The sequence below is a fragment of the Balaenoptera ricei genome, chromosome 2, assembly GCF_028023285.1.
Source record: "Balaenoptera ricei isolate mBalRic1 chromosome 2, mBalRic1.hap2, whole genome shotgun sequence".
NCBI classification, from domain to species: domain Eukaryota; kingdom Metazoa; phylum Chordata; class Mammalia; order Artiodactyla; family Balaenopteridae; genus Balaenoptera; species Balaenoptera ricei.
In genome coordinates, this window is record NC_082640.1 from 59012598 (window position 1) to 59038945 (window position 26348).

Below are 26348 nucleotides of genomic sequence, written 5' to 3' on the forward strand. Positions count from 1 at the left end.
CCTCCCCACCCTGGCAGGCCACCGAGGCTGGTGCCAGAGAGGACTCGCTGCCAGTGGCCCAGCACCAGGGGTCTCTCCTCCCCATGTGTTGCAGAATGTGGGCTGCGACTTCGAGATTGACTCGGGTGCCATCGAGGACCGCTGCGGCGTGTGCCACGGCAACGGCTCCACGTGTCACACCGTGAGCGGGACCTTCGAGGAGGCTGAGGGCCTGGGTATGGGTGGGACCACTGGTGGGGGGCAGGGTACTCTTGACCTGGTGGCCCTTCCTTGTCTCCCTTGAGCCCTGCCCACAGCCCCCATGGCCAGAGATGGGAAGCAGGCAAGCTGCCTTGCTGGGTCTAGGATCCTGGCAGGAGTCAGGGCACCCAGGCCCAAGTGCAGAGACCTGCCTTCACAGGGAGTCCTCCTGCCCCAGGGACCCCAGGCTGGGCTTATCAGGCTTATGAGTGGCCTTATGAAGCTTTAGAGACCCCCCCCCCCAGCTCCACTCACTCACCTCAGGGCCTGTTTTGCATACATTACTTAAGTGCCAGCTGTGTGCTACGTGAGGGAGACACAGAGGTGAAGAGCTTACAGTCTCACCTTTTAGTGTGACAGATGCAGTGGAGGGAGGCCCAGAGGGCTGTGAGAGCACTGAGGAAGAAGGTCCTGACATGGAGAGGTCAGGGAAGACTTCCTGTAGGAAGTGGAAGTTGAGCTGAGTCATAAAAGACTCAGACGAGATGTGGAAAAGCATTACACATGGAGGAAAGAGCTTGTGCCCAACAAAGCCTGGAGGCAAGAAAGAGCATGCTATGTCTGGGGACCTATCTATAAGAAAGGCGGGGATGCCATAAGGCTTTGAATGCTAGGCCAAGAAGCTTAGATTTCAGCCCCAGAGATGCAGTCCAGCGTGGTGGTTAAAGCTCAGACCTCAGAGCTTGATTCACATCCCAGCAGAACCCTGGTGCAAGTTATGTAATAACCTCTCTGTGCCTCAGTGTCCTCATGTGTAAAATGGGGATAACAGTAGTACCTATGTCATAGGGTTGTTACACCTGTAGAGTCCTCAGGGTAATGCCAGGCACATGATGGGTACTACTTAGTGAGAGAACAAAAACAGGCTGTATAGGTATGAGGAGGATATCCCAGGGGAAAGGCCCAGTCAACTGGGGTTTTTAGAAAGGTCATGCTGGCCCCAGGTATAGGGGATAGGCCCAGCCTTGTGACAGGGAGACCAGCTAAGGTTTCCCAGAGAAGGGTGGTGGGGCATGGGTCAGGGGGTAGGATTTGAGCCCTTCTGAGGCTTTGGTTATCTGGGACAGATCTAAGTGGGGAACCCAGAATCTTAAGTTAACGATGGAATCTTTGGCATCGGCAGGCAGGGGCAAGTGGAAAGAGAGGTGAGGGCGGGCAACAGCTAACCCTCTTACCTCTTTTCACAACCTGTGCACAATCCCTGGCCAACAGGGTATGTGGACGTGGGGCTGATCCCAGCGGGTGCTCGCGAGATCCGCATCGAGGAGGTGGCCGAGGCCGCCAACTTCCTGGCCCTACGCAGCGAGGACCCGGATAAGTACTTCCTCAACGGTGGGTGGATCATCCAGTGGAACGGGGACTACCAGGTGGCGGGGACCACCTTCACATATGCACGCACAGGCAACTGGGAGAACCTCACATCCCCTGGTCCCACCGACGAGCCTATCTGGATCCAGGTGACTGCCTCCTGGGGCCCAGGCTGGGGAGGAGCAGAGGTGGAATCCGTGGTTCCCGCCCGCATGGCAGGAGCGAGCCCTGGGACAGTCACAGAGTCTGGCTCTGGGCCTGGCCCTACTGCTGGGGCCTCTGCCTCGGTTTCCCCATCACTAGAATGGCTCCATGGTATAGTCCCAGGTCCCAGAGGTGGCTGAGGTTGGCTCCTTTACGATGGGTGGCAGGTCTGGGCAGAGGGAGAGGACACCTCATGCTCACGGGCCACCCCCCCGGCCTGCCCCAGCTCCTGTTCCAGGAGAGCAACCCTGGGGTGCGCTACGAGTACATCATCCACAGGGAGGCGGACGGCCATAACCAGATCCAGCCGCCTGAGTTCTCCTGGCACTATGGGCCCTGGACCAAGTGCACAGTCACCTGTGGCACAGGTGAGGAGAGCAGTGGGCACAGCTACTGCCCAGCAGGGCCTTTGTCTCTGGGCACTGATGCCTGGCTTTAGCCTCTGGCTCGTTGCTTATTTGCTGGGCTGCTGTGAACTTGGAATGCTGCTTCTGGGCCTCAGTTCCCCCATCTATATAATGGGGCTAGCAATGGCCCCATCTCATAGGTCCACTGGGAGAGTAAACAGGGTGAGGCAGGCACAGCACGTGGCGCTTGGCGAGCTCTCAGTGCGTCTTCCCCCAGAGAGGCACCAGCTGCCTCTCCCTCTTCTCACTGCTCAGCTCTGGCAGGTCATGTGCCCGTGGTTCTGCCCCATATCTGGGATCTGACCCCTTCATCCTCCCAGAGCCTTACCTGCATCTCCGTCAGGATAAGCTCCTTCCTCTCCTCTAGCTCCCGCCACAGACAGGCTTCCCCGGGCCTCCCTCCTCCTTGGTGCCCTCCCACCCTTCCTGGGAGGCCCAGAGCCTGACACTCCTGGGCTGCTGGCCCAGGAGGTCTTCCCCAGTGAGAAGGGGGAGGGGGAAGGGAGAGAAGGAGGAGGGGCAGGGGAGAGAAAGAAGTGGGGGGGAGGATGGAGTAGGACCGGGACAGGGAGGAGGGAGGTGGGACGTGACACGGATCTCCCCACCCAAACTCTGAGCCTTTTAGCCCAATGGCCCATTCACCACATTTACTTATTTCTTTAAACTCTTTATAGAATGTGTAACAACTTGACTAACTCTCACTCTCCCCTCCCTGTGGCTTCTTCAGTCTCCCTTCCCCTCCCCCTCCCCCTCAGTGTCCAGGGGTCTCAGTATCAGGAATCTGGGACAGAGACATTTGAACATTCCTTGAAATGCTATTATGATGACAAATGAACACTGACCCACTAAAGCTGGGCAGGAATCTTCAAAAGCTATTAAAAGCATCCTATCCCGTATGAGTTAAGTTTACAAATGTGAAAACAAATACATTTGATGAACCAGACACTGGGGAATTGTCTTTCAGCAAATCGGTGGCTTGCCACGTGGACAGAATAGGAATGTGTTGAGTGGCAAGTGGCAGGATCCTGACGAGTAGTAGCTGGAGCAGATAAGGGTTTACTTGTCTTCCGCAGTAAGAACCCCCAGGGAGGGTGCATAGTCCAAGCTGGCTGGATGGCCTGCCGTGTTTTTAGGGACCACTGTCAGCCCCACCTTCCCCTCATGCGTGTCACAAGATGGCACCCTTTGCCCAGGCTTCTTGCTGGCAAGAAGAAGAAGGGGCAAAGGGCTGACTCTCAGGAAGGGCTTGTGTCTTTTTCTCCCTGGCACGACTGTGTCCCAGACCCCCTAGCTGCCTGGGAACTACAGTGGGGAGTGTTTTCAGCAGGTCCCATTGTTACCTTGAACAAACCCTGCATTCTATTAGGAAGGAAGGAGGCGGGTGGAGGGGAGACTGGAGGCTCAGGGCAGGGGTGAGTCCCGCTTCTACGCCATGGGGGGAGCAGGGTGAAGGCAGAGCCTATTGGAGTTGGTCCTGCCGCTGGGCCTCAGCAGGTGGTGTGGGGTGCGTGTGGCGAGGGAAGAGCACAGCTCTGCAAGGGCGCAGAGGCAGGCGATGGCAGGGGGAGTGAAGGACAGGAACAGTGACAAAGCGAGTGCCGGGGCAGGGGGTGGGGAGGGCTGTGAGGCTGGAGAGGAATGCCTGACTGGGAGGTCTGATGGATTTCTTCTCCAGAATTTCTGGGCACTGATCCTATTGGGAGGAGTGTAGACACTGGAGGTGGTGCTAGGCCGTGGTTGGATTTGGCACTGGTTGCGCTCTTACCATGTGCCAGTCATGGGCTGAGCCTGCACATCCGTGAGCACGTTATCCTCACACCTGACCTTCAAGGCAGGTGTTATTGTTACTCCCATTTACAGATGAAGACTTGAGGTTCAGAGAGGCCAAGTGAGCTGCCCAGGCCTCCCAGCTAGGAAGCTGTGGGGCTAGACCCCCCGCGCACCGAACCTGCACACTCTGCTGCCTCCCTAGGGGTGGGGGTGAAGGCCGGAGGACAGTGAGGAGGGGGCGGTGGGGGCCTGCCTTCATCCTGACAGAGGCGGTGAGGCCCTGTTCTGGAAGGGGTCTGAGCGGAGTGGGGTGTAGCTGTGTCTTTGGGTGCCGCGTGGCTCAGGCAGGGGGCGCCCTGAGTGCCGGGCCCAGGCTGAGCCCCCATGGCCTCCCAGGGATGCAGAGGCAGAGCGCGCGCTGCGTGGAGCGGCAGGCGGGGCCCGTGGACGAGAGGCACTGTGAGCCCCTGGGCCGGCCCGATGACCGTCAGAGGAAGTGCAGCGAGGAGCCCTGCCCCGCCCGGTGAGCCCACCGGGCGCCTGGCTCCCAGGTGTCCCTCAGGGGGCGCCCCTGGGAGGAGCAGAAGGAGCTGGGCTCTTAGCCTTTCTCCCCAAGGCTGAAGCCCCAGCCCCTGGTTGCCCGTGACCTCAGCCTGGGCCTGGGTTCCCCCTCAATAGCCAGCATCAGCCAGGGACGTGCCTGATCGCTCGCACTTGGGTCCCTGGATGTGGACACAGGCCTTGGGTCTTGCCCGGGTCCCCCAGGGGTGAAGGTGGCAGCAGCAAGGGGGACTGTGCCCTGTCCCTGGGCTGTGGGGGCCAGGGGGCCATCCCAGGCTTGGAGCTCTGGGGAACCGTCCCCTGGGCTTAGGCCCGACCCTCCCTGAACCCCGAGTGCCTGGGAGTCCAGGTGGCTGCACGCTGATGCTGCCCTTGTGCCCCCCACAGGTGGTGGGCAGGTGAGTGGCAGCTGTGCTCCAGCTCCTGCGGGCCTGGGGGGCTCTCCCGCCGGGCCGTGCTCTGCATCCACAGCGTGGGGCTGGATGAGCAGAGCGCCCTGGAGCCACCTGCCTGTGAACACCTGCCCCGGCCCCCTGCCGAAACCCCTTGCAACCGCGATGTGCCCTGTCCGGCCACCTGGGCCGTGGGGAACTGGTCTGAGGTGAGCAGCAGGATGGGAGGGGGCCCGCCCCCAGCTCTGCCATCGGTCTTGGGCTACAGGGAGGCAGAGACAGCCTTTGGGGAGCCCTTACTGCCGGGCACCGTGGTGGGAGGGGCCTGGGGCATTCCAGGTCCGGCCCCATCCCCAAAGCCTCAGGGGCTGGGGTGCCCTGGCCAGCCATGGCCACAAGTCATGGTCTCGAGCTGGTCAGGGCGAGAGAGGGCTGGCTGGGGCCCTGTACACTGACATTGAGCAGTGAGCAGGGTACCTTGCCAGGCCCCAGCTTCCCCTGGCCCTGAGTCCCTCACCCTGGCCTTCCCTTTAGTGCTCTGTGACATGCGGCCCAGGCACTCAGCACCGAAGCATCCTCTGCACCAATGACACTGGTGTCCCCTGCGATGAGGACCAGCAGCCGGCAAGCGAGGCCGCCTGCCTTCTGCCGCCCTGCCCGAGGGCCCTGGACGTGCTGGGCCCCGAAGGCTCAGGCAGCGGCTCCTCCAGCCGCGAGCTCTTCAATGAGGTCGACTTCATTCCTCACCGCCCAGCCCCACGCCCTCCGCCCCCCTCATCACCCAAGCCGGCTGGCATGGGCAATGCCATCGGGGAGGAGGACCCTGAGCTGGGCCCGCCGGGGCCCGTGTTCGTTGACGACTTCTACTACGACTACAATTTCATTAACTTCCATGAGAACCTGTCCTACGGGCCCTTCGGGGAGCCTGACGCAGACCTGGCGGGCACAGGGGATTGGATACCCCCGCCCCCGAGCAGTCCTGCTGAGCCTCCTGTGGGCACCCCCACGCCTGCCACAGAGCCTTCCGGGCCTGAGGATGAGGGGGCGCTGGGAGACTGGTCCCCTGCTCCCTGGCCCAGCCAGGCTGGCCATTCCCCACCCCCACCCTCGGAGCAGACCCCTGGGAACTCCTTGGTCAATTTCTTATTTGAGGAAGATGCCCCCATTGGAGCCCCAGACCTTGGGCTCCCCAGCTTGCCTTGGCCCCCTACTCCAGTCAGCATGGAGACGCCTGCTGCCCCTGGGAGCCAGAACAAGTTCCTGGGAGGGGAGGACAGCCACAGCCAGCCGCCCCCTCCCTGGTGGGAGAGGACCAATGAGGTTTCCGAGGATAGCGAGGAAGCCTTGGGCCGCACAGCGCCCCAAAGACCCAACCCCACGCTGCCCCCCTTGTCCTCCATCAGCACCTCCCACTCCTCTCCTAGTCCCGACACAGTAGAGCTGTGGACGAGTGGCACCTTGGCCTGGGAACCAGCGCTGGAGGGTGGCCTGGGGCCTGTGGGCAATGAGCTGTGGCCCACCGTTGGGGGCGCTCCTCCCCCTCCTCCCACCGCCAGTCTGCCAGACACTCAGGGTACAGACAGCACCCTGGAGCCCGGGACTCCCACCCTTTCAACCCCAGACCTGGCTCTACGCGACCTGCAGACCCTGGCGATGCCGGGAACCTTCCTTCTGAAGGCTCCGACCGGCCTAGGGCACACGCCTTGGGTGACTGCCCTGAGCCTGGGGCCCTTGGGCCAGCCTGAGTCCCCCAGCCCTGAGACGCCCCCAAGCCCTGTGCCGCTGTCCATACCAGCTCAGGACAGTCCGGCCAACGGCAGCCGAGCCCCTGGGCCTCTGGACCCCAGCTCAGCAGAGGAGGGACCCCCTGTAGACCTGCTGCCCATCAGGAATGCCAGCTGGCAAGTGGGGAACTGGAGTGAGGCAAGTGGTGCAGGGATCGGGGTGGGCCGGGGGGTTGAGCAGGACCTCACTAACTTGGTCTCTTCATCTGAAAATGAGCAGAGCAGGATATAAGCCTTGTCTGTCCAGCCTCCTGGGTGGGTGGGGATTAGGGAACTGACAGCCCGTGGTGGGTGGAGGCTCTGTGAGGTAGGAGGAACTTTGCCCCAGCTCAGTCATACTGCCCTCCATGTGCCCCTGGGGCTGGTCTGCCCCATTGGGCCTCAGTTTCTCTTCTGAGCAGTAGGGCGGGGCAAGGAGGCCTGTATCCCTGGGGTCCCCAGAGGCTCATTCCTGAGTAGCGCAGGGGGCCGCTGGGAGGGCAGGGCAGGCACAAATGAGGGGCAGCCAGGGGGAACGGCCCTCTCATACTCTGGCTTGCATGCTTCCAGGGACAGGGAGCTTACCCCAGGCAGCTGTGTCAGTGGGGAAGCCTCCTCCCATGGTCCCCAGGCCCGGCGGGGCTCAGCCTGGCTCCTCCAGGTGCAGTGCAGTTCCTTGCCACCTGGTTCTCCCCTCAGGGCTCCACCTGCTTTGTCGGGCCTGTGAGGGTCTGAACTGCATGGCAAGAAGCTGTCCTGTGTCCCCCAGCCCACCCCAACGTCCCCAGGTTGTCACCGTAGGGGAAGTGAGCTGCTTCTATTCAGATCCCTAGTTTTGGTGTGGGAGGGACAGGTTGAGGCCCAGCGAGGAACCCAGACTTCCTTCCCAAGTGATTCTGGGAAGCAGTGAGCCTTGTCAGCACAGCCGGGCCACCTCACGTGTGTCTCCTGTAGCGGGGACAGTTGGTTGCCAGGGGATTTGACTTTTCATGGTCTCCTGGGGAGGCGGGCGGAGGAGCCCATTTTGCAGGCGAGTTAACTGAGGCACTGGCGGGTCCCTCTCACCTGGCTTGGGGGCTGCAGGGTGCAGGGATCTGCCCGGCCCTCATGGCCACTGCGTCCCCTGCCCCCAGTGCTCCACCACCTGCGGTCTGGGTGCCGTCTGGAGGCCCGTGCGCTGCAGCTCCGGCCGAGAGGAGGACTGCACTCCCGCTGCCCGGCCCCAACCCGCCCGCCGCTGCCACCTGCGGCCCTGCGCTGCCTGGCACACGGGCAGCTGGAGTAAGGTGCGTGAGGGAGAAGGCGGGCAGCATCGGGGCGCGGGGTGGAGCTCTGGGGCCCGTGGCCTGTGTTTGGGGTCAGCCATAGCCACCGGGGTGGGGGGGGGGGGCTCTGTGTTGCACATCTTTGTTCTCTAATTTCTAGCCTCTGGGATCATTCCATCTGTGTGGTTCAGCCTGCCCCACGCCCCTTCTCTCCCTGGCTGCATCCTTTTCTCTCCTTTCTGTCACCCTCGGGATTTCACTTTCTCCTTTGTTCCACTCTTTCTCCATCTGTCCCATTCCGGGGCAGCCCCTGGCCATGCCGCCCGCCGCCCAGGGCTGGTCAGCCATGGCTTCTCCCTGGGGCCCTTAAGGGACTTGCCGCGGGTGGGGGTGAGAGTGCCCAGCGCTCGCCCTGCCACAGCCCTCACCGTGTCCTCGTGTGCACGCACGTGGTGGTGGTGTGTCCACACGCGGGACCCTCGGCCTCCAGTGCTCCCGCAGCTGTGGCGGGGGTTCCTCCGTGCGGGACGTGCAGTGTGTGGACACACGGGACCTCCAGCCGCTCCGGCCCTTCCACTGCCAGCCGGGGCCTGCCAAGCCGCCTGCCCGCCGGCCCTGCAGGGCCCAGCCCTGCCTCAGCTGGTACATCTCTTCCTGGAGGGAGGTGAGGCCTGAGGGTCTGGGATGGGAGCGGGGGTGTCCTCAGAGCCTAGCAGCGCCCAGACCCCTTCCCCTGCCCTCCTAGTGTTCCGAGGCCTGCGGCGGTGGTGAGCAGCAGCGTCTGGTGACCTGCCCAGAGCCGGGCCTCTGTGAGGAGGCGCTGAGACCCAACAGCACACGGCCTTGCAACACGCACCCCTGTACGCAGTGGGTGGTGGGGCCCTGGGGCCAGGTGAGCAAGCGCGGGGTTCTGTGCGGGGAGGACATGCAGAGGGGGGACTCGTGTCAGCAGGCATCCATCAGACCTTTGTGCACGTAGGGAGTTGGTGAGTGTGTCCTGTATGCCAGGCTCTCTGTGGTCCCTGCAGATACAGTGGTGGCCAGATGAGGTCCCCGCCCTGCTGAAGCTTACAGCCTGCCAGGGAGACAGACTTAAAAAAAAAGGGACGTGCGCTGTGATGTCAGGGAAGGCCTTCTGAGGAGGGGACTTCAGAGTGAGACTGGAGGGGTTTGTGATGTGAAGGAGAGGCATACGGGGAGCAGCAAATGCAGAGTCCTGGGGCAGGAGTGACAGGCACAGGGTGTTCAGGAGACTAAGCAAAGACCAGACTGGCGGAGGGGGTACAGGAGTGGCCGGTGAGGCCTCAGCTGGGCAGGACTCTTCCTGCCAGGCCTGTTTGGGAATCTCAGGCCTTGTCCCACTGGCTGCTGAGGGACCCTGGGCAGGTTGCGTTACCTCGCCAGGCCTCTGTCTTCTCATCTGTAAAGTGGGGTTGTGAGCATTAGATGAAGTCACACAGTGAGGCACTTAGCACAGGGCCTGGCACGATGTTGGCACAGATTAAATTTATTTTTAGGGCTTTTTAAAAACATCAGACCCCAACTGATAAGAACAAAGCCTGACTTGGGATGGTGGGCCCTGTTTGAGAAACCTTCTCTCCCTTCCTTCTTCTGCCCATGGGCTGCAGCAGGTCCTCCAGCCCCGGAGCCACTGCCCAGGCCTCTCAGGCATGTCCCATCCCGTGTGAGGGGCTGGCAGCTTTCCCCTCCGCTCTGCAGATGCAGTTCCTGCAAGCGAACACCTAGTGGCCTCTGGGGACAGGACTAACCCTCTGAGGAGGCTGGAGAGTTGGGGCTGGGAACCATGAGCTAGGCTTCCTGGAGAAGGCAGCCGCTGCCCTGGGGACGCCCCGGGACGCCCCCCTGCAGGGCCGGCTAAGAGGATGCTCACCGCTCCCGTGCTCCCCACAGTGCTCAGCCCCCTGCGGCGGCGGCGTCCAGCGGCGCCTGGTCAAGTGCGTCAACACCCAGACTGGGCTGCCTGAGGAAGACAGCGACCAGTGTGGCCACGAGGCCTGGCCCGAGAGCTCCCGGCCGTGCGGCACCCAGGACTGTGAGCTCACTGAGCCACCGCGTGAGTGCTCCAGCCGGCTGTCTGCTGGGGGGCGGGGGGGGGGGTGGGGTGGGCGGTGGGGAGAGGGAGAGTCATGGAACCGTCCCCCTGCAGCACTGGCTGACCGACGGGGAGCCACACAGAGGCCGGGGCCGTGCTGGGCTCAGAGCCACGGGGAGTCCAGCCCCGCAGGCAGCTTTCTTTAGCTCAGGGGAGGAGTGGAGGCCCCCAGGCTGCTGTGTGACCTCGGGCAAGCTCTTTTCCCCTCTGGGTCTCAGTTACCCCCCGTTCCCAGAGTGAGGCCAGGGATGTTCCTGAGTGTGTGGAGCTCAGGCCTGAGTGAGCCCCCGGCCCCAGCTCCGGCCCGTCCATTTCCTGGCCGGAGGAGGACTGCCCAGAGTGAGCAGTGTAACCGCAGGAAGGGGCTTCCCGCCGAGGGTCCTGCTAGCTCCCAGCAGCTGGTGGCTTCCTGGCCAGCTGGGTCCTAGAGGAAGAGCTTGTGGCAGAGGTGGCTCTGGACATAGACACACACACACACACGCACACGCTTCCTTCCTGCAGCCCAGCCACCCCCAGCAGTGCTGAGCACAGGAAACTGGCCCTGGGGTCGCACCTGGCCTCCCCTCACCAGCTCTATGGTCTTGGGCTCCACTTCCCTGTCTTGCGCATAAAGGGGCAGACAACCCCCATCCTCATAAATGAGGCCTTGGAGTGAAGAGCCCAGGAAGTGCTCAGGGAAGGCTGGCGTCTTCCTCTCCCTCGTGGACACTATCGTCCCCCATCGTGAGGTCAGGAAGAATGCCTAGGGCTACCTTTGTCAGTCAGGAGAATCCAGCAGCTCCTATGCCTGTCAGCTGTCTGACTCCTGCCCCTAGGACAGAGTCCTTGGCCCTCAGCTGGCATCCAGGGCCTCCAGGGACCTGCCCCAGTCTGCATTCTGTACCAGTGACTGGCTCCTTGGCAGCCCTTGGGCAAGCCCGGACTAGCCACTGCCATGCCTTGCTGGCCATACCACTGGCAGGGGTGGCCTTCCTGCCCCAAATCCCATTACCTCAGGCCCAGCAGAAATTCCACCCACCCCAAGCGCCCTGCCCTCAGCATTCATCCAGCAAGCGCCTCCATGCCTCCGGCACACAGCCCCAAGGTAGCTGCTGGCACCCAAGCGAGGAGTTTAAGGATAGAGGCCAGCCAAGGAAGTGACTTGCATGCGGAGACCCTGGAGTCCCCAGGATGTTTTGATGATCTGTGGGGCTGCGTGGCAGGACGTTTGGAAAGCCTGGAAACTTGGTCATCACGGTGAGGCAGCTGACATAGCACGGCCACATCCGTTTGCCTGTGGAGGCGGGGTTACTGGCAGAGGAGGGAACTGGGGCCCCTTGAGAAGTTAAGAAACTTGCCTGAGGTCACACAGTGGGAGCAGGATGCAGGTCTGCAGATGCGTAGGTTAGAGCTGCTGCTCAGAGCCAGGGTGGAGGAGGCTGCCTGCTGCCTCATGCCTTCTGCCGGGCCCCAGGGATGTCCCAGGGACGGGGCTGCCAGTTGCCCTCCTGCTTCTCCTCCCCTGGGAAGTCTGCTGAAGTGAGAGGGCCAGGCGGCAGCTGGGGGCTGTCACAGGCAGCGGGAGCAAGGCCAGGAGGCTGGAAGCAAGCCACATCCCAAAATAGCTCTGATAAGCACAGGGCAGGAGGGCCCGCCAGGCCTCAGCCCCGGGCAGGAAGCCTCCCTCTGTCCCTCCTCAGGAGGCCTGGGTCCTGCTGACGGGCTGATGGCCCAGGCCACACCTGCTCTCTCAGGGCCTCGGTGCCTGGCCTGGCTGATGGGGCTGTTCTGGTGTGTGACCCGCAAGCTGAAGCTGAGTACAGCCCATGGCTGCAGGGGGCAGGGAGGTCTGGCAGGACAGGTACATTTGGGCAGGGGGTGGGGGGCAGAGGCCACTGTAGGCTGGCAGGAGGCACCTGGGACTTCCGTTGTGTGCCAGGTCCTGTCAGGTCTCACAGGGTCAGGGACCAAGAGGGGTGGCAGGCTCTTTGGCTTCTCGTGAGCACCTGAGGCAGTCAGGGCTGGGGTCTCGGGCCCTTTCCTCTGGAAACCTGAGCCCAGCAGGGCCAGTTCTCCAGTCCTGAAGGTGGGGGCCTAGGCCAAGGGCAGGTGGGACAGGACAGCAGCTGGAGATCTGTAACTCAGGCCTAGGGAAGCCCCTCCAGAAACAGGAGGCCGATGCCCTGGGGGTGGCTGCAGGTCTCCTTAAGGCTGCTGGGGGGCAGGGAGACGGCCCAGGTAAAATCTCAGGGAAGCCCCTCCACCCTGGGTGCAGGTGGGAGGAGGGCGGCGGTTCCGGTGCCCGCCTGCTGGTCCTGACCCGCCCCCTCCAGCCCTAGGCTGCGAGCGCGATCGCCTGTCCTTCGGTTTCTGCGAGACGCTGCGCCTGCTGGGCCGCTGCCAGCTGCCCACCGTCCGCACCCAGTGCTGCCGCTCCTGTCCCCCACCCGGCCGTGGTGCCCCCTCCCGCGGCCATCAGCGGGTCGCCCGCCGCTGACCCGCACCCCGGCCCCCCGCGGCCAGGATGCACAGACAGACCGATGCACGGACCTCAGCGCCCAGCACGGGCTGCGGTGGAGCCCCGCCCCTCGCGCCCTAATGGTGCTAACCCGGCCCCCGACAGTGGCAGGCTGGGGACCCTTCCCCCTCAGAAAAGGTATTTTTTTATTCTAACAGTTTGCCTAACATTTATTATTGTTATTGTTATACATAAACAGGCATCTACCGTTTCGAAGTACAGCTTGGCTTCCTCTTGGATTGGGGGAATTTCAAGTCAGAAACTACACCTCTGCTGCAGCAGACAGCATCTTTCCATCTGCTCCTCTGGGAGGCCCACAGGGGAGAAGGGAGCAGAGCCCATGTGGGCAGGAAGGCCTGAGGGAGCAGAGCGGAGGAGGGCTTCCTAGAGGCGGTGTGTGCAGGGCTTCAGACGGCTGGGTAACAGGCGGCGGGAGCGTTTTCTGGGCACCAGGCGCAGCCTGGCAGAGGCCCGGGGGTGCTGGTCCCTACTCACAATCCTTCCACGCCTCCACTTCATGCCCCCTGCCCAGGCCCCCCAGCCCTTTCCCCCGTGTCCCCACTCTGCGGTCTTCAGAGACTTGTGTTTCACAGGGATTGAGCCACACGCCCTTAGAGGAGCAAGGCCCATCTGGTCACCAGCAGGGACTGCCCCCTGGAATGAACCCTGTGGACACATCCCCGGCCCCCTCTGCTTCATCTGTTAACTCTTAACTCTATCTGCACCAAGGGGGTGGAGGGAGGAGCAGTCTGGCCAGACACACCCTTCTTGGCCCCCACTTGTCCCTCTCCTTCATCTTCTCTGTACTCAGGGGTGGGGCTGGGCCGGTCGAGGCCAGGACGTATGGTGACTTCTTCCTCGCTGACAATCCCAGGCGCTGGGCTCTTGCTACACTGACAGGTGGTCCCGCTCCCCAGCACCTGCCACGCCAGCCCTTCCCTGCCTGCCACACTTAGTTCCATGGAGTCAGTCTGTGTGCTTTGAAGGTGTCCTGGGCCCTGGTGAGGGGTGAGGAGGCCGGAGAAGGCTAGACACTGTCTCCAGGAAGTGACCTGTGCAGGCTCCAGCCCTTACCTCTGGCCATGAGCCTTGGACTTGACCGTTTTACAATCTGCTCACAAGTCCTACTCCTGGAAGGGGTTTATCCCTTTTCTCCAAATGGGGGACCACCACTCTCATTCTATTCTACAGTATCTGCCATTCAGACTGTGATGTGAATGGTGGTTCTGGAGCTGTGCGTGTGGTGGCTACTCACGGCTTGGGTGTGTGTGTTGGGGGCAGGGGGGGGGATAGAAAATCACTCCTTGGGGATTGAGACCAAGAAACAGTATCAGAGGCTGAAGGAATCAGCAAGTGTGTCTGTCCCAGGGCTGGCCCCTCCAAGGGTTAGAAGGGTGCTGGAGTGCCCAGCTCTCCCATTTCCCATTCTCTGATCACACGTCACACTCTATTTAATCATCAACACACTCCATGGGGCTGCAGTGAGTACCCCATTTTCAGATGAGAAGCCCAAGGCTCTGAGAGGGAGGTGACTGGCATAAGGGCATATGCCCTGACTACACAGGCCTCAAGCTCCCATCATCTCCTGCTCTGAGCTCTGGGCCATCTCCAGCAGCTGACCCCTCTGACCAGGTAGGAAGATGGCCTGAGCAGGCCCCACGGTAGCTTTGCACAGAGAGCAGTCTGGGGCTTGCGTGAGTCCAAGCGTCACCGCACTGTCCGAGGGTGGAGGGGTGTCAGGCTTGCTTCCTGTCTGTCTGCAGCAGCCCGGCTGGCCAAAGGAGGCCCTGGAGACCCATGCTGTGAGTAATGGCTTCCTAGGGATTTGCACTGTCACAAGAGCAACCCCTTACAAGGGAGCAGGGCCTCTACTTGCTGGCCCCTGACCCACACACTGAGCAGGGGCTAGCACTGGGGTCCCAGTCACAGCTATGCCACTGCTGTGTGCTGTGACCTCAGGAACCCCCAGCCTCACTGAATCCGTGTCCCAGGAGGATACAGACTCACCAGCCTGCTCTGTCTGGGAATTCTCACTGGAGCCCCCCACCACCCGCCCCCCCCAGCTGTCACACTGTGGAAAGACATTTGGTCTTAATCATTCTCGTGTTTTTCCGATGATGGGGGGTGCGGGGAGTGGTGTCCCCAGTGGCAGCTGGGCCTGAGCTGTCAGCCTAGGCAGGAGGCAAACAACCCATGACTCAGGCAGGGCACGTCACAGCTGGTGGAAGGAGGGGTGCCTGCCACCCTGTGGCTGGGGGTTGCTCCGGACACAGGGAACTCTAGTTCCTGGCTCTCGGCCGAACCCAGTGCCCCCAGCCCTCACCTGCAGCTTGGCCATGGCTTCAAGGGCCTCCCAGGCTTTGTCCCACCTGCCCAGAGCAAACCAAAGACAGGGATGCAGAAACACCCAGCTGGGAGGTCGAGAGCGCCCCCCCCCGCCCCCCCGCCGCCCCCAACCATAAGCCCTGAGGCACCTTCGAGCCCTTGGGGCTGAGTCCCATCACAAGTGACTGTAACTGCATTTCAAACCAGAACATTATACAAATTAGTTGTTTATTTTGTCTTTTAGTATGACAATTCCAAAATTTAACTTGAAGATAAGCACAGAAGCTGCTGTGACATAAAAGGAAAGAAAGAGTCACTTGGCAATGCCCCGAGTCCTCCACTGCTGGCATCCAGCCTCCTGCCTGCAAGGACGGCCCCAGGCATGCCCAGCTGCCCAGAACACAGGCAGAAAGGCAGCACCGTGCAAAGTGAGGAGTAGGGATTTGTGCAGTAATACATTTAGTTTAAAAAAAAATTTTTTTAAAAAGGACTGGCTATTTGCCTAGAGTACTTCCTATATCAATATAATGTAGAAACCAGAATTGTTCCCAGCACTCAACAGTCTTGGCTGCTGTCGGACAGCTGTCAGCATGACTGCAAGTAGCGCCGAGGCTACCTGGGGTAAGAAGTGGGCCCATGCATACGTAAGGAGAAGTCAGTGATGGTCAAGGCCAGAGGTCAGAGATGGCACAGAGGTGAAGAGCGATTCCGGAGGCTCAGGTTTACATAAATACACACAAAGGAGTCGTGCACACAGAAGAACTTGTTATATAAAATAGATGTACATAATCTAGAAAACCTTGATAAAAATAGCCTATAAAAATATAAACTGTAGTGAAAATATACAAAAGTATTAACAAATGTTCAACCCACACAAAACAACTCACCAACATGAAAGCTGGCAGTTCCCACCTGGTGAGATGAGCGCGGCTCCCCTTGGCCATGGTGTGTGCGCCTGGGAAGCAGGCTGGAGGCTGCCCCACCCCAGGCTAGCGCCTGTCAGAAGGGCCCTCCCCATGGGACCAGCGGGGGAGGCACTGGAGGGTACAGAGCAGCTCTTTCCTCAACAGCACAAGGAGAGGGGAAGCGTTGGCTCAAAATAGTGGGACCACACCCTACGGTTCTGGAGGAAGGAATCAGCTCCATTCCTGCCCCAGTCTGGGATCGGGCCAAGCATTCCCTCTCCCACCCTCTAGACACCTAGCGCTTTATTCCAGAGAGGAGAACCTCCTAGCAAGGGTTCCTGGTCCACTTCCTCCACGACCTCTCTCTGCTCTCCCGTGCCCACTGCCTGACCACTGATGCTAACAGCCTGGAAATACTAACACGCCACCACCACTCAGGGCACGGCTGACACCAGCCACACAGCTGGTCCCTGGGCCCAATTCAGGTGCTTTTAAGATGAGTCTTTTCAAGGCAGAACAGACAAAACAAGCTTATTCCTAAAGGCAGCATTTTAGCCCACAGGACATAGCAGTTCCAGGGGGAAATCAGCTTGGAAACTAAAGTCTCAAGGAAGCTGGAGCTGACCTGTGGGGCCCCAACCGCATTCCTACTGCACCTCCTGGGCTGCTGGCCACTAGGCTGACAGCAGGTGTGGGAGGTGGGGGCCGGGAGGCAGTCTCCAGCAGCCCCAGTGGTCCTGCAGGGGTCTGTGCAGAGTGGCGAGGCTGCAGCCCAAATCACAAGGCAACTTCCTGAAAACGGCAGGCCTCAAACAGCTGCTCCCAAAGACCAAAACGATGATAAAATACATTTTTGACACCTGAAAACAGACAAAGGCTTTTGGCTACATACAGAGGCCAGCTCCCTGTACACAGTGAGAAATCAAATTAACCAGCTTAACCAAAGACAGAAAAGTTGAGCTTGCTTAGTCTAGTATGCTGAAATGCCATCCTAGCTATGATACTGCTAGAAGGTTGACCAAAAAAAAAAAAAAAATGCTTATGAAAAAAGTGCTGCTTCAAATTACACTGCTTCAATAGTCTGTGTTTTGTATCAACTAAGGATTATTTCCAATTTTTTCCAAGTAGTGTAAAAAAAATCCATTTAAAATTTTCTTTCCTATTTGAGTAATACTGTCCCGGAAACATTCTCTCATATCTACACATCAGGGATGGTCCACAGAGTGATTAAGCAAAAATAACCTTCCTTGTGCAAAGCCTCTTTCCAGGCCTTCAAAAAGGTAGTGCTCTAAGTCCCAGAATTACCTAGGCAGCCTCACATACTGGGAGCAATGGTGACCCCACTGGGGAGGACAGCTGCTGAGAACAAGGATGCCGCCCAGTGGCAGCGGGGAGGGGACGCGTCTGGGAGGGCTCACCAAAGCTTTGACCTCAAGTGAAGGCTTCCCAGCCCAGGCCCTGGCAGCCGGCCTCCTGCCATCCCAGCCAGACACACTGGCTGTTCCCGAGGAAGCCACAGTTTCCAGCTGCCCAACAGCGTTCACTCTGCAGCTGCACCGTTGCCCTGCAAAGCACCCCCAGAAAAGCTTCCTCCATCCCCTCAACCAAGGCCGGCCCAAGGGTGGGCCTGCTTTGTAGGACGATGATCCACGGTTCCCTTGGAGTCCCATCCACACGTGTACAAGGAACCAAGGGTCAACTCTCAGATGGAAAGAGGAGCTTTGCACAGAGCCTCGTGGAGCCGTGCGGACAGGAGTGAGCGTGTGGTGTCTGGAGAGCCAGGCCCTCCCCCAGCAGGCTGGGAGTTACTATTTGAAAGGCTGTGCATGGAAGGGCAAAAGCTATCCCAGAAATGGGGCACGGCCAGCACCTTGAAGCCACCAGCAGAAGGTCTGTGGGCTTTCTATAGGCCGTTTCTGAAAAAGGGATGTGCTTGCTTTCCTGAGGAAGTCCCTTTATTCACACCAACCTTATGCCACCCAAAGCAGTCAGACTCTGGCCCAGGAGTGTGTGAAGTGCAGTGGGCATCCTCCGCAGCAACTGTTTAAACAACTGCCCACGACGGCCCACTACGTACAGGAGATACCACAAGGGGAGATGGCCCACGTAAGGTTTTCTAAGCACAGAGTCACCAACAAAGCTGACAGATGCTGTAAATAGGCTCTTGAAAATTGCCAGCTATAAGCCTAGTGATGCACTGATCAGGCGGAAAGCATGACGGGATACGAGTAACCACGTGCCATGGCATGAAGATGGCTGTAAACAGATTAGACCCCCACCCCGAGTGGAAATGAGAAAGTGCAGTGTGGCTTTGGACATCTGCCCAGCAGACTTCCAGAGACCATGGATGTTACATTCTGGCTTTGAAACGAGCAGAAACATCTCTGCAGTTCACCCTTTTGGCACACTTTGGTTGTGAAGGCAAGAAGAGCAGCGTCCCGGGGTGGGAGTGGGGTGGCACTCAGGAGTCCTCCTCCTCGTCGCTGACCAGCTCACCCTTGTCAGGGCTGGTGTCCCGTTCACGCAGGAAGTCCTCCCGGATGGCCTCCAGCTCCGTCAGCTCCAGCCGGACCTTCTCCAAGTGGTAGGTGCGCCGGTTCCGGATCTGGCGCAGGGGGAATGGGTTCAGGTCCCCAAAGGAGATACCGATCAGCTTCCTGGCAGGACACAGCACAGAGACAGAGCATCAGGGGGGGCTCAGGCGAGAGCTCACACACAGCACTCTTATCAGCCCAGCCTGGAGGCCGGGGGGTGTGGGGAGGCGGACCCCGGACACCACGCTGAGGGCCTGATGTAGATATGTCACTCGGAGGCCAGCGCTCATGCAGAGGCTGCAGGGGCAGACCCCGAACGCCGGCCTGGATCCAGACGCCAGCTCCACCACGCACTCCCCATGTGACGCAGAACAGGGAAAGTTACCCCCCTTTCCAGCCCCCAATTCCTCATCTGTACATTGAGATAAAAGCGGTGCTGCCTCCTGGGCATGGGGCTACTCGAGTTCCCGCCCGTGAGCACAAGGACGGGGTCTGGCACTTGCTCAGCGATGGTGGGGGCCACGTGCCTCTGAGTCCTCGGAACCAGCATGAGGCCTGGCACAGGGTGCGCTCAGAAAGGCTCCGTCACTGGACGGACTGACGGGGAGTGAATGGATGCACGGACGCCCGAGCAAACCTGGGGATAACTGTCAGCCTCAGTGGTGTGACAGGTGTCAAGACGCAGTCTACGGAGAAACGTGCGGTTTGTGGGTTTCGTACCATCCCCAGGTCAAGGCACCCATCTACAGTAAATATTTTAAAATCACGGTACCTTGCCCCTAACCACTGGCCAGTGGTTTAATAAAAACAGGACTAGAAAGTGCCCAAGGCCTGGCTAAGGGCTTCCAGCACTAATCACGGCAGCCACAGCCGTCTGGTGTTGTCACAGAAGCCGGTTCCTCGCACACTAAGCCCCCGCCTCCCTTCTGCAGGCCCCAGCAGCAGGGATCTAAGGCCTGATACTCTTGCAGACCCAGGAGAGGCTGTGATGAAACAGCAATGTCACAGGACTTCCTCCCCGACTGTCAGAAAACAAACCATTTGCCCCTGCTACTCCTCCATCACGTGAGGTGCTTTACTGTAAAGTGTACATGCCCTTAGCATCCCTCCCTCTTATATATATTGTTAAATTTTATTTATTTATTTTATTTATCTGGCTGCACCAGGTCTTAGCTGTGGCATGCGGGATCTAGTTCCCTGACCGGGGATCGAACCCGGGCCCCCTGCACTGGGAACATGGAGTCTTAGGCACTGGACCACGAGGGAAGTCCCTCCCTCTTCTATTTTTAAACACTCACACCTTAGACATGCTTCACTCCAAGCCAGAGGATGCTCCTGCCAGGAAGTAAAGGGTCAGAAAGGCTGGCTTTAAGAGCCGAGCTTCCCAGAGCATGTTCTAGAACTCGTGAGCGGAAAGGCCTGCTCAGTGTGGGTCTCTGTGAAACAAAATGCTGGCTGGGGACTGGGAACCAGGCCTGCATGACCAGCCCCTGTTCTCCGACAGCTATTAGTCACAGGCTCCATACACCTGAAATCCAAGTGTCCAGGCCCTTCCTTGCTACAGAAAGCACTGAATTAGATTGATACTGTCCGCTGCCTCCGTCAGGCAGCCACTATCAGCGCAGGCTGGGGCAGCACGGGGGACTACACACCACTCTGCCTCGGGCCTGGCAGGTGCGGTCAAGAGATGAGAAAGTGCCCTGTGTCAGCTACGTTCAGAAGACAACGCCTGGCGCATGAGAGGCCCCGGAAGGTCCTGATTCAGAGACGGGTCTAATCTTGTTGCACCGCACTCCTGACCATGTCTCACTCAGAGTCGCCTGCCTCCTCCCCACAGAACTAATCAGGGCGCTGCAGGTCGATGTTCCTTGGAACCGCTGGTCTGGGGAGTTTATTAAAATACTGGGGCCCCAGTCCAGAGATGGGGCCAGGGCATCTGCAGTCCTAACAACACCCACAGGTGATCCCACCACACAGGGAACTCTGGGTCCAGTGGACGCAGACTTCCTGCGGCAAACTGACGGGAAACTGCATGAAAGCCACTCACCAGGTGGCGCTGCAGGAGTGCGCAGGACGGACCGTATCCCAGCTCTGCCTGTGACAGTAGAGGGACTACCGCCAGGCCCACCACCCCTTGCGTCTCTGCCACCCGGCAGCACTGACAACCCACACAAAACTGTTAGGGGCTGAGCAGGACGCCCTCCACACGCATCAGCTGTTGGAGTGAAGTTCACTGAACGCCACTCTTGTCATCCTGACCTGATGTGAGATTAACAAATGCTCTCAAGGTTCACCCCAGGACTCAGCATCAATCTTTCACAGGCAAACATTATTCTTGGATATCCTATTATTGTTGATATAGCAATAAGCCTGAAAACATCTTAAAAATCCACTTCCCAAGTAAAAGATCCTAACGATAGTGGTGACATCCAAGGAAGCCAGGTATGGCCTCAGCCAGCACCTTCTCCCAGCGTCCACCTCCCTGGTCCCTTGGCCTCACTCAAGAGAACCACAGGGGAATGGTCCTCCTTCCCCTCTCTCCGGCCCCACACGCTCTCCGGCCACAAGACTCCTGCAGCACCAGAGCCCTCAGCCCCTCCTGGCTGACCAGAGGCCTGGACGCTGCCCAACCGCCTCTCACTACATCAGCCAAGGAGAGAAGCCCTCCCTCCCCGTCAAGTGAGCATCATGGGGGGCAACTGGTGTTTGTCAAGTAGGTTGTCACCCATCAGCGGATCAAGGAATCAATTTAGTGAGTCACGACGAGCATTTTAAATATGCAATATACAGTGTATTTAGAAAGTATATCAGAGGGTACAGCACAAATCTTTGGCAAGCACTGGAAATATTTCAACAAATTCTTCTGTTTCAGTTATATACACTCCAGTATGTGTGTCCTAGGTTGTGAGATAAAACGTTCTTATTATGGGTGGCAGTCAACAGAGTTTGAAAAACATTAATAAGCTCCAAATGTTTCTCAGTGAAAGGACTCCTGTGGTTTTCAAGAGGCCACAAGTCTGCTGCAGGGGTCCATTCCCGTGCAGTATGGGCAGCTCCCAGCACCTCGGCACACTGAACGTTAGCGCTGCCTCAGCGGTTCGCAGGGACGTGCGGCCTCACTTGCCCAATCAGCAGCAGGTCCACAGAAATCCCCTGGAGAACCCAGCCTTGGTCATCAGGGCCAGAGCAGCTGCCAACTGTAGTTCAGGGGACACATGGACAACGAGGGTGTCTCAGAACAGGCAAAAAGTGTGCGGCTGGGGAGCGAGGGGAGGAAGAGATTCCTGAACGCTCGGCTGCCCAGGCCAGAAAGCCAGGGGACTTCGAAGTTCAAATTCCTTCTCCACCCCCGTCAATCTGCCCCCTTTTCTATCTCTGGGGGCACCTCGCTGCAGGCTGCCACCTCTCTCACCGGGACCCCCTGGTCTCCCACTGCCAGTCCTGCTCGAACCTGACGTGCCCTTCTGGTGTCTAACCCCGCAGGGACTTCCCAACACTCAGGATGAAGCACAAGGTGCTGGGCAGAGTCAACTAGGGCCTTAACAGCCCAGCTCTGCACCAGCCCGGCCTCGATCCCTGCCATGCCAGCCCCACCCTGGCCGAGCCACTGCGGCACTTCCCCCAAACACGCTGTGCGCCCACAGCCCTGCGAGCACACGGCTCCTGAGTCCCTCTGCCCGGGCTGCCCACTCCCCACCACCCCTGCCTGGCCCAGGTCACGCGGCCTTCCTCCGGCACTTGCCCCGTCCCTGGGCTTCCTCCAACACAGCTCTGAGCAAACCACACCGTAACACTTCCCCACAAGTTCTTCAAGGACAGGGCCTGTTCCTCATCTACCATCCTCAGTGCCTGGCAGAGGGCTCGCCGTGTGGTTGATACTCAGCAAGTGCTCACTAGACAAATAATGTGCTTTGGTTGCTGGGATTTATGTTTGTTGAATAAAGGATAAAAGCATCTTTCATCTTAGTTCCTCCCTAGTCTCTGGAGGCCGCTGGGTGTTCCCACTCCTTTCCCCCTTTTCCCTGGGAGGAAGCGCCCTCTCTCACCACCGCACACCTGGGAAGGCTCTGGGTCTGAGACGGCCGGGACAGTCTGTTCTCAAGGAAGCAGAGGTCAGGATCCCTGCCCTCCTGGACGTCTGGGGATTCCCCCAAGGACTCACCTGGCATCAAGGATAGTGCGAGTGAAGTAACGGAGATACTTGAATATGGACATTGAATCTTGCAATTTCAGGATCTCCTCTTCCTTGTATTTAAAAAGTGCCAGGGCAAAGCGGAAGATAACCTGTGGAAAGGACAGGGAAACCTATGAGTAGAGAAGCACCGTGGCTCCAGGCACCGGCTCCAGGGATGGAAGGCCTCCCTGGGCCCTGGGAGCAGCCTGCACGTCCTGCCGTGGGGCAGACACTTGACCTGAGGTGCAATTTCCACTAGTGCCCTTCTTAAGAGAAAAAAGTTTTCAACTCTTTGGTGGTTTTCAGCAACACTTCAGCCCAAACCAAAAATTTCCTTAAGGAGTAGAATCTTTGTGGAATCCTTCCACATTTAGCTCACATTTCTAGTCAATAAGCTATATAGAACTAGAAATAATTTTTAAATTAAATCAAAACCAGGGTCCTCTGATTCTGAAACTCTTAGAAAGCTCCACCTCCAGAGGCAGTTTTTATCTCACCTACTGAAACTAGGGTCTGAATTTCTGACTTCTGAATATGGTGAAAGAAAATAAATTTTTTCTTTTTTTCTTTTTTTTTTTTTTTTACGGATTTATTTCTGGGTCACTGTGTTGAGGCCAGAGGGAATGGACTCCCGGTGGTCCTGCAAGTTCAAGCAGCTTTGGAACAAATTGCTTCGCCCACATGTAAGGGCACTGGCTGGCTTGCACTAACCTGAACTTTCTCTTATTTAGAAAACAATATTTACAGAGTTTAAATAGATTATCTTTCTCTTAACATCCCTACCTGTGGCCCAATAGGGAACACTGTTTAAGCCCTGGTTGAGAATTCTTTTCAATAATGACAGACTAGATTAAAAAGTTGATAATGTACTGTACTGGACAGAGTGTGGGGTAATATACACACTCAAACTTTGCTGGTGGGAGTAGAAATTGGTAAGGCCCTTCTGCAGGGCAATTTGGCATTCTCAATGAAAACTACAGGGTCCTTTGATTGTGGATTTACCCTGGACCTAGCACTTCACTTCTAGGACTAAACCTATAGATGCACTTGCACTTATAGAAAGACAATTATAAGGAGTCATGGCAGCACAGTTTGAAGTGGCAAGAGACTGGAAACAATGTAAGTGTCCATCATCAGGGGACTGTTATGTAAATTTCTGGTTCATCTGTAGAAGGAGATACTATGCAGAGTTTAGGAAAAAAAAAAAAAGAGCCAGATCTATATGCCCTGATATGAAACTATCACCAATAAATAATAAATTAAAAAAACATATTTTAGATATACATAAAATACCTTGAAAAAAAGATACAGTACATTGAGAAGAACGGCTAGGAGACTGGGGATCTCTTTTCTACTGCACGCCCTTAGTTATATGATTTGAGTTTATCATGTGTTACTCACAAACTGATTTTTTTAAAACATACAGCAGACTGGGTGGGATGCTTGTGGGCAGTGGGGCTCTGAAGTTGGCCCTCTGAGTCTGCCCCTGATCCTCTGTTTACTCTGGGCCTCTACCTCCTCATCCATACAATGGGGATAAAACCGCCATCTGTTTGCCAGAAGTTGAGGCTCAGACTGCAAACCATCAAAGCCCCCATGCCTGGCACGGGGTTTGGCAGAGACTCAATGTTTCTGATAAACGAGCAAATGACTGCAGTTTCCTGCGACCCCAGACCAACCTCCAGCAGCGCCTGGTGCTGGGATCACTCTGCCCCTCGGTACCCTTCATGCGTCCCAGCTAAGCCGGCCACTCTGCTGCCACTGCCACTGCCCATGGAGTCATGCAGCAAGCAGACCCACCTTTGGTCCCTCATAAAGGAAAGAGTCCCATATTTTAAAGAGGATGTCACTAACGACGCTATCCACAAACACCACCAGAAACCAGTTGAACGTGATGAGGGTGTAGTCGACTTTGTACTGTTCAAAGTGGGCATGCAGTCGAGGCAGCTTCTCACTCATGAGGTCTCTGAACACCCGCTGGTCCACCTAGAGAGGGAGCAAAGGGGAGAAGTGTATGGGGGCCGCCACTGCACTGAGCAGGCCACCCGGGGCCCCGGAGGGGCTGCAGGCCCATCACAACGCACAGCAGCGCAGCTGTTCCAAGTGCTCTGCAGCCACTCTGGGGCGAGCCCGAGAAGCAGCTGACCTTGCACACTGCAGGTGCTCACCAAGTGCCCCCTGACTGTCATCCTTTCCACAGGGTATGGGGGTGGGTTCTGTGGCCTGAAAGCCACTCCTGTACTCAAAATGCCCCATGAGAATGGGCTGCTGCAGAGCCGGTGGCGTAGTCGGTCTTGCTAAGCCACGTGGAAATACAGAGGGTGCTGCTGCAAAGGGCCATATACCCGAGTCTCGGGCCAAAGAGGAAGTGTGATATCACCACATCCATTCACCAAATATTTACTGGGCTGTGTGGGGCAGTGAGAGAGCAAGGACTCCAGAGTCAGCTGGACCTGAGTTTGGCTTTCAGCTCTACCACTTTCTAGCTGGGTGGCCTTGGGCAGATTATGTTCTAGACAGCTCTGTGCCTCATCTGGAAAACAGTTAATGATCTCTCTCTCCCAGGGCTATTGTGAAGATTGCATGAGACGTAGGTAAACACATATCAGAATAGGTGGTTGTTACCCCTCCATGCTCTGTGTCAAGCAGGGGCCAGTGCTGGGCAGAGAGTTGAATCAGGTTCAGCCCTGACCTCTAGGAGCTAAAAGACGAGTGGGGAAGCCAGATGTATGGACTGTTACGATAGCTGTGGCCATCAGGGCTTGGTAAAGATGTGTTTACAGAGCATTACAGAGCCCCGGACGAGTCCCAGCCAAGCCTGGAGGAGAACAGCCCTGCGGTGGGAGCACAGGATTCTGGGCAAAAGGGGTGAGAAGGACGCAGCCCAGCCTGGCAGAAGCACCAGGTCCCTGAGGGGCAGACCTCACCTACAGGCCAGGGGCTTCTCCAGCCTTTGTCTGTGACCCACAAGAAAATATACATCAGCCATCACCTAGTCTGTGTGCACAGAAGAGAAACAAACTCACAAACAATACTTAACCTCACAAAGTAGGACACACTTTGATGTCTCAGTTCTACTCTATTCAACTTAATTTGGTGAAAAAAACAAAAAAAGCTAGTGCCAATACCGATTACTCATGTTTGAAAAACACAGCAGGCAATGAAGGAGAAGCGTTACGAGGCTTTAAGCAGGAAAGTGATGTGGCTGGATTTGTACTTTAGATCCATCTCTCCACCTGAAACAGGGGGCCAAGCTGAAGGGGGAGCAAGGCCCCATGGAGGCCCCACCACACCCGGGGCAGAGGGGATGAAAATCGGAACCAAGGAAAGGTGGTGGGAGGAGAGCACCTGGATCAGAGCTGTGTGGAGGTGAAGTCTGTATGAACCTACGGACCCCTCTGCTGTCGGAGGTAAGGAAGAGGGTGCTCAGAATACACAGGCTTCCCACAGGGGCATGGGGAGGGCAGAGTGTGGTCCCCTGAGGCCAGATCACAGGAATGAGGGCTGGGCTGGGGGAGACTGGGACATGCTGGTGCCCGAGGGGCATCTGCAGCAGGATAACTGCAGCCCACCAGAGACCCGAAGCTGAGGCTCCAGGGCCTGGGTGGAGTGAGGTCACCTTAGGTGAGTGGTGAAACTGTGAGAAAGAAAGAGACCAGCAGAGGAAAGCAAGCCACAGATGCCCCATGGGCCAAAGCCAGGCCGTCCAGGAACGAGAGCAGTGAGGAAGAGCCCGCTGCACGGGAAGTGTATCCACCTCATTAGCGTTCCCTGAATGGTACACTGTGAGGGGAGTGTGAACCGGTACAACCATTTAGGAGAGCAATCCGGCAACACCCAGAAAACAGGAAGACTCACCCTACAGCAAGTCTACTCCTAGGAATGGATCC

General features: G+C 58.0%; 2 protein-coding genes across 8 annotated transcripts in view; one reads left to right on the forward strand and one right to left on the reverse strand.

The window, feature by feature from the left end:
* ADAMTS7 (ADAM metallopeptidase with thrombospondin type 1 motif 7) overlaps positions 1 to 13208 on the forward strand; it is a 71105-nt gene extending 57897 nt beyond the window's left edge. Inside the window, exons 14-24 of one of the 2 annotated variants that reach the window (XM_059912646.1) lie at positions 95 to 215; positions 1453 to 1697; positions 1979 to 2120; positions 4326 to 4452; positions 4878 to 5091; positions 5417 to 6805; positions 7779 to 7931; positions 8401 to 8574; positions 8656 to 8802; positions 9822 to 9984; positions 12720 to 13208. In XM_059912646.1, the coding sequence (XP_059768629.1) occupies positions 95 to 215; positions 1453 to 1697; positions 1979 to 2120; positions 4326 to 4452; positions 4878 to 5091; positions 5417 to 6805; positions 7779 to 7931; positions 8401 to 8574; positions 8656 to 8802; positions 9822 to 9984; positions 12720 to 12880 (3036 nt within the window). In that variant the 3' untranslated portion in view covers positions 12881 to 13208. The other variant, XM_059912645.1, reaches the window with a different exon arrangement.
* A 1848-nt stretch (positions 13209 to 15056) lies between these two features.
* The window catches only part of TBC1D2B (TBC1 domain family member 2B), an 87519-nt gene continuing 76227 nt past the window's right edge, over positions 15057 to 26348 (reverse strand). The window contains exons 11-14 of one of the 6 annotated variants that reach the window (XM_059912650.1): positions 24259 to 24444; positions 22447 to 22568; positions 18247 to 18407; positions 15057 to 15133 (exon numbers count right to left, since the gene is read on the reverse strand). In XM_059912650.1, coding sequence (XP_059768633.1) covers positions 15066 to 15133; positions 18247 to 18407; positions 22447 to 22568; positions 24259 to 24444 — 537 coding nt within the window. In that variant the 3' untranslated portion in view covers positions 15057 to 15065. Of the gene's footprint in view, positions 18408 to 21060; positions 21482 to 22446; positions 22569 to 24258; positions 24445 to 26348 lie in introns of those variants that run through there. The other 5 variants (XM_059912647.1, XM_059912648.1, XM_059912649.1 and 2 more) reach the window with 5 other exon arrangements.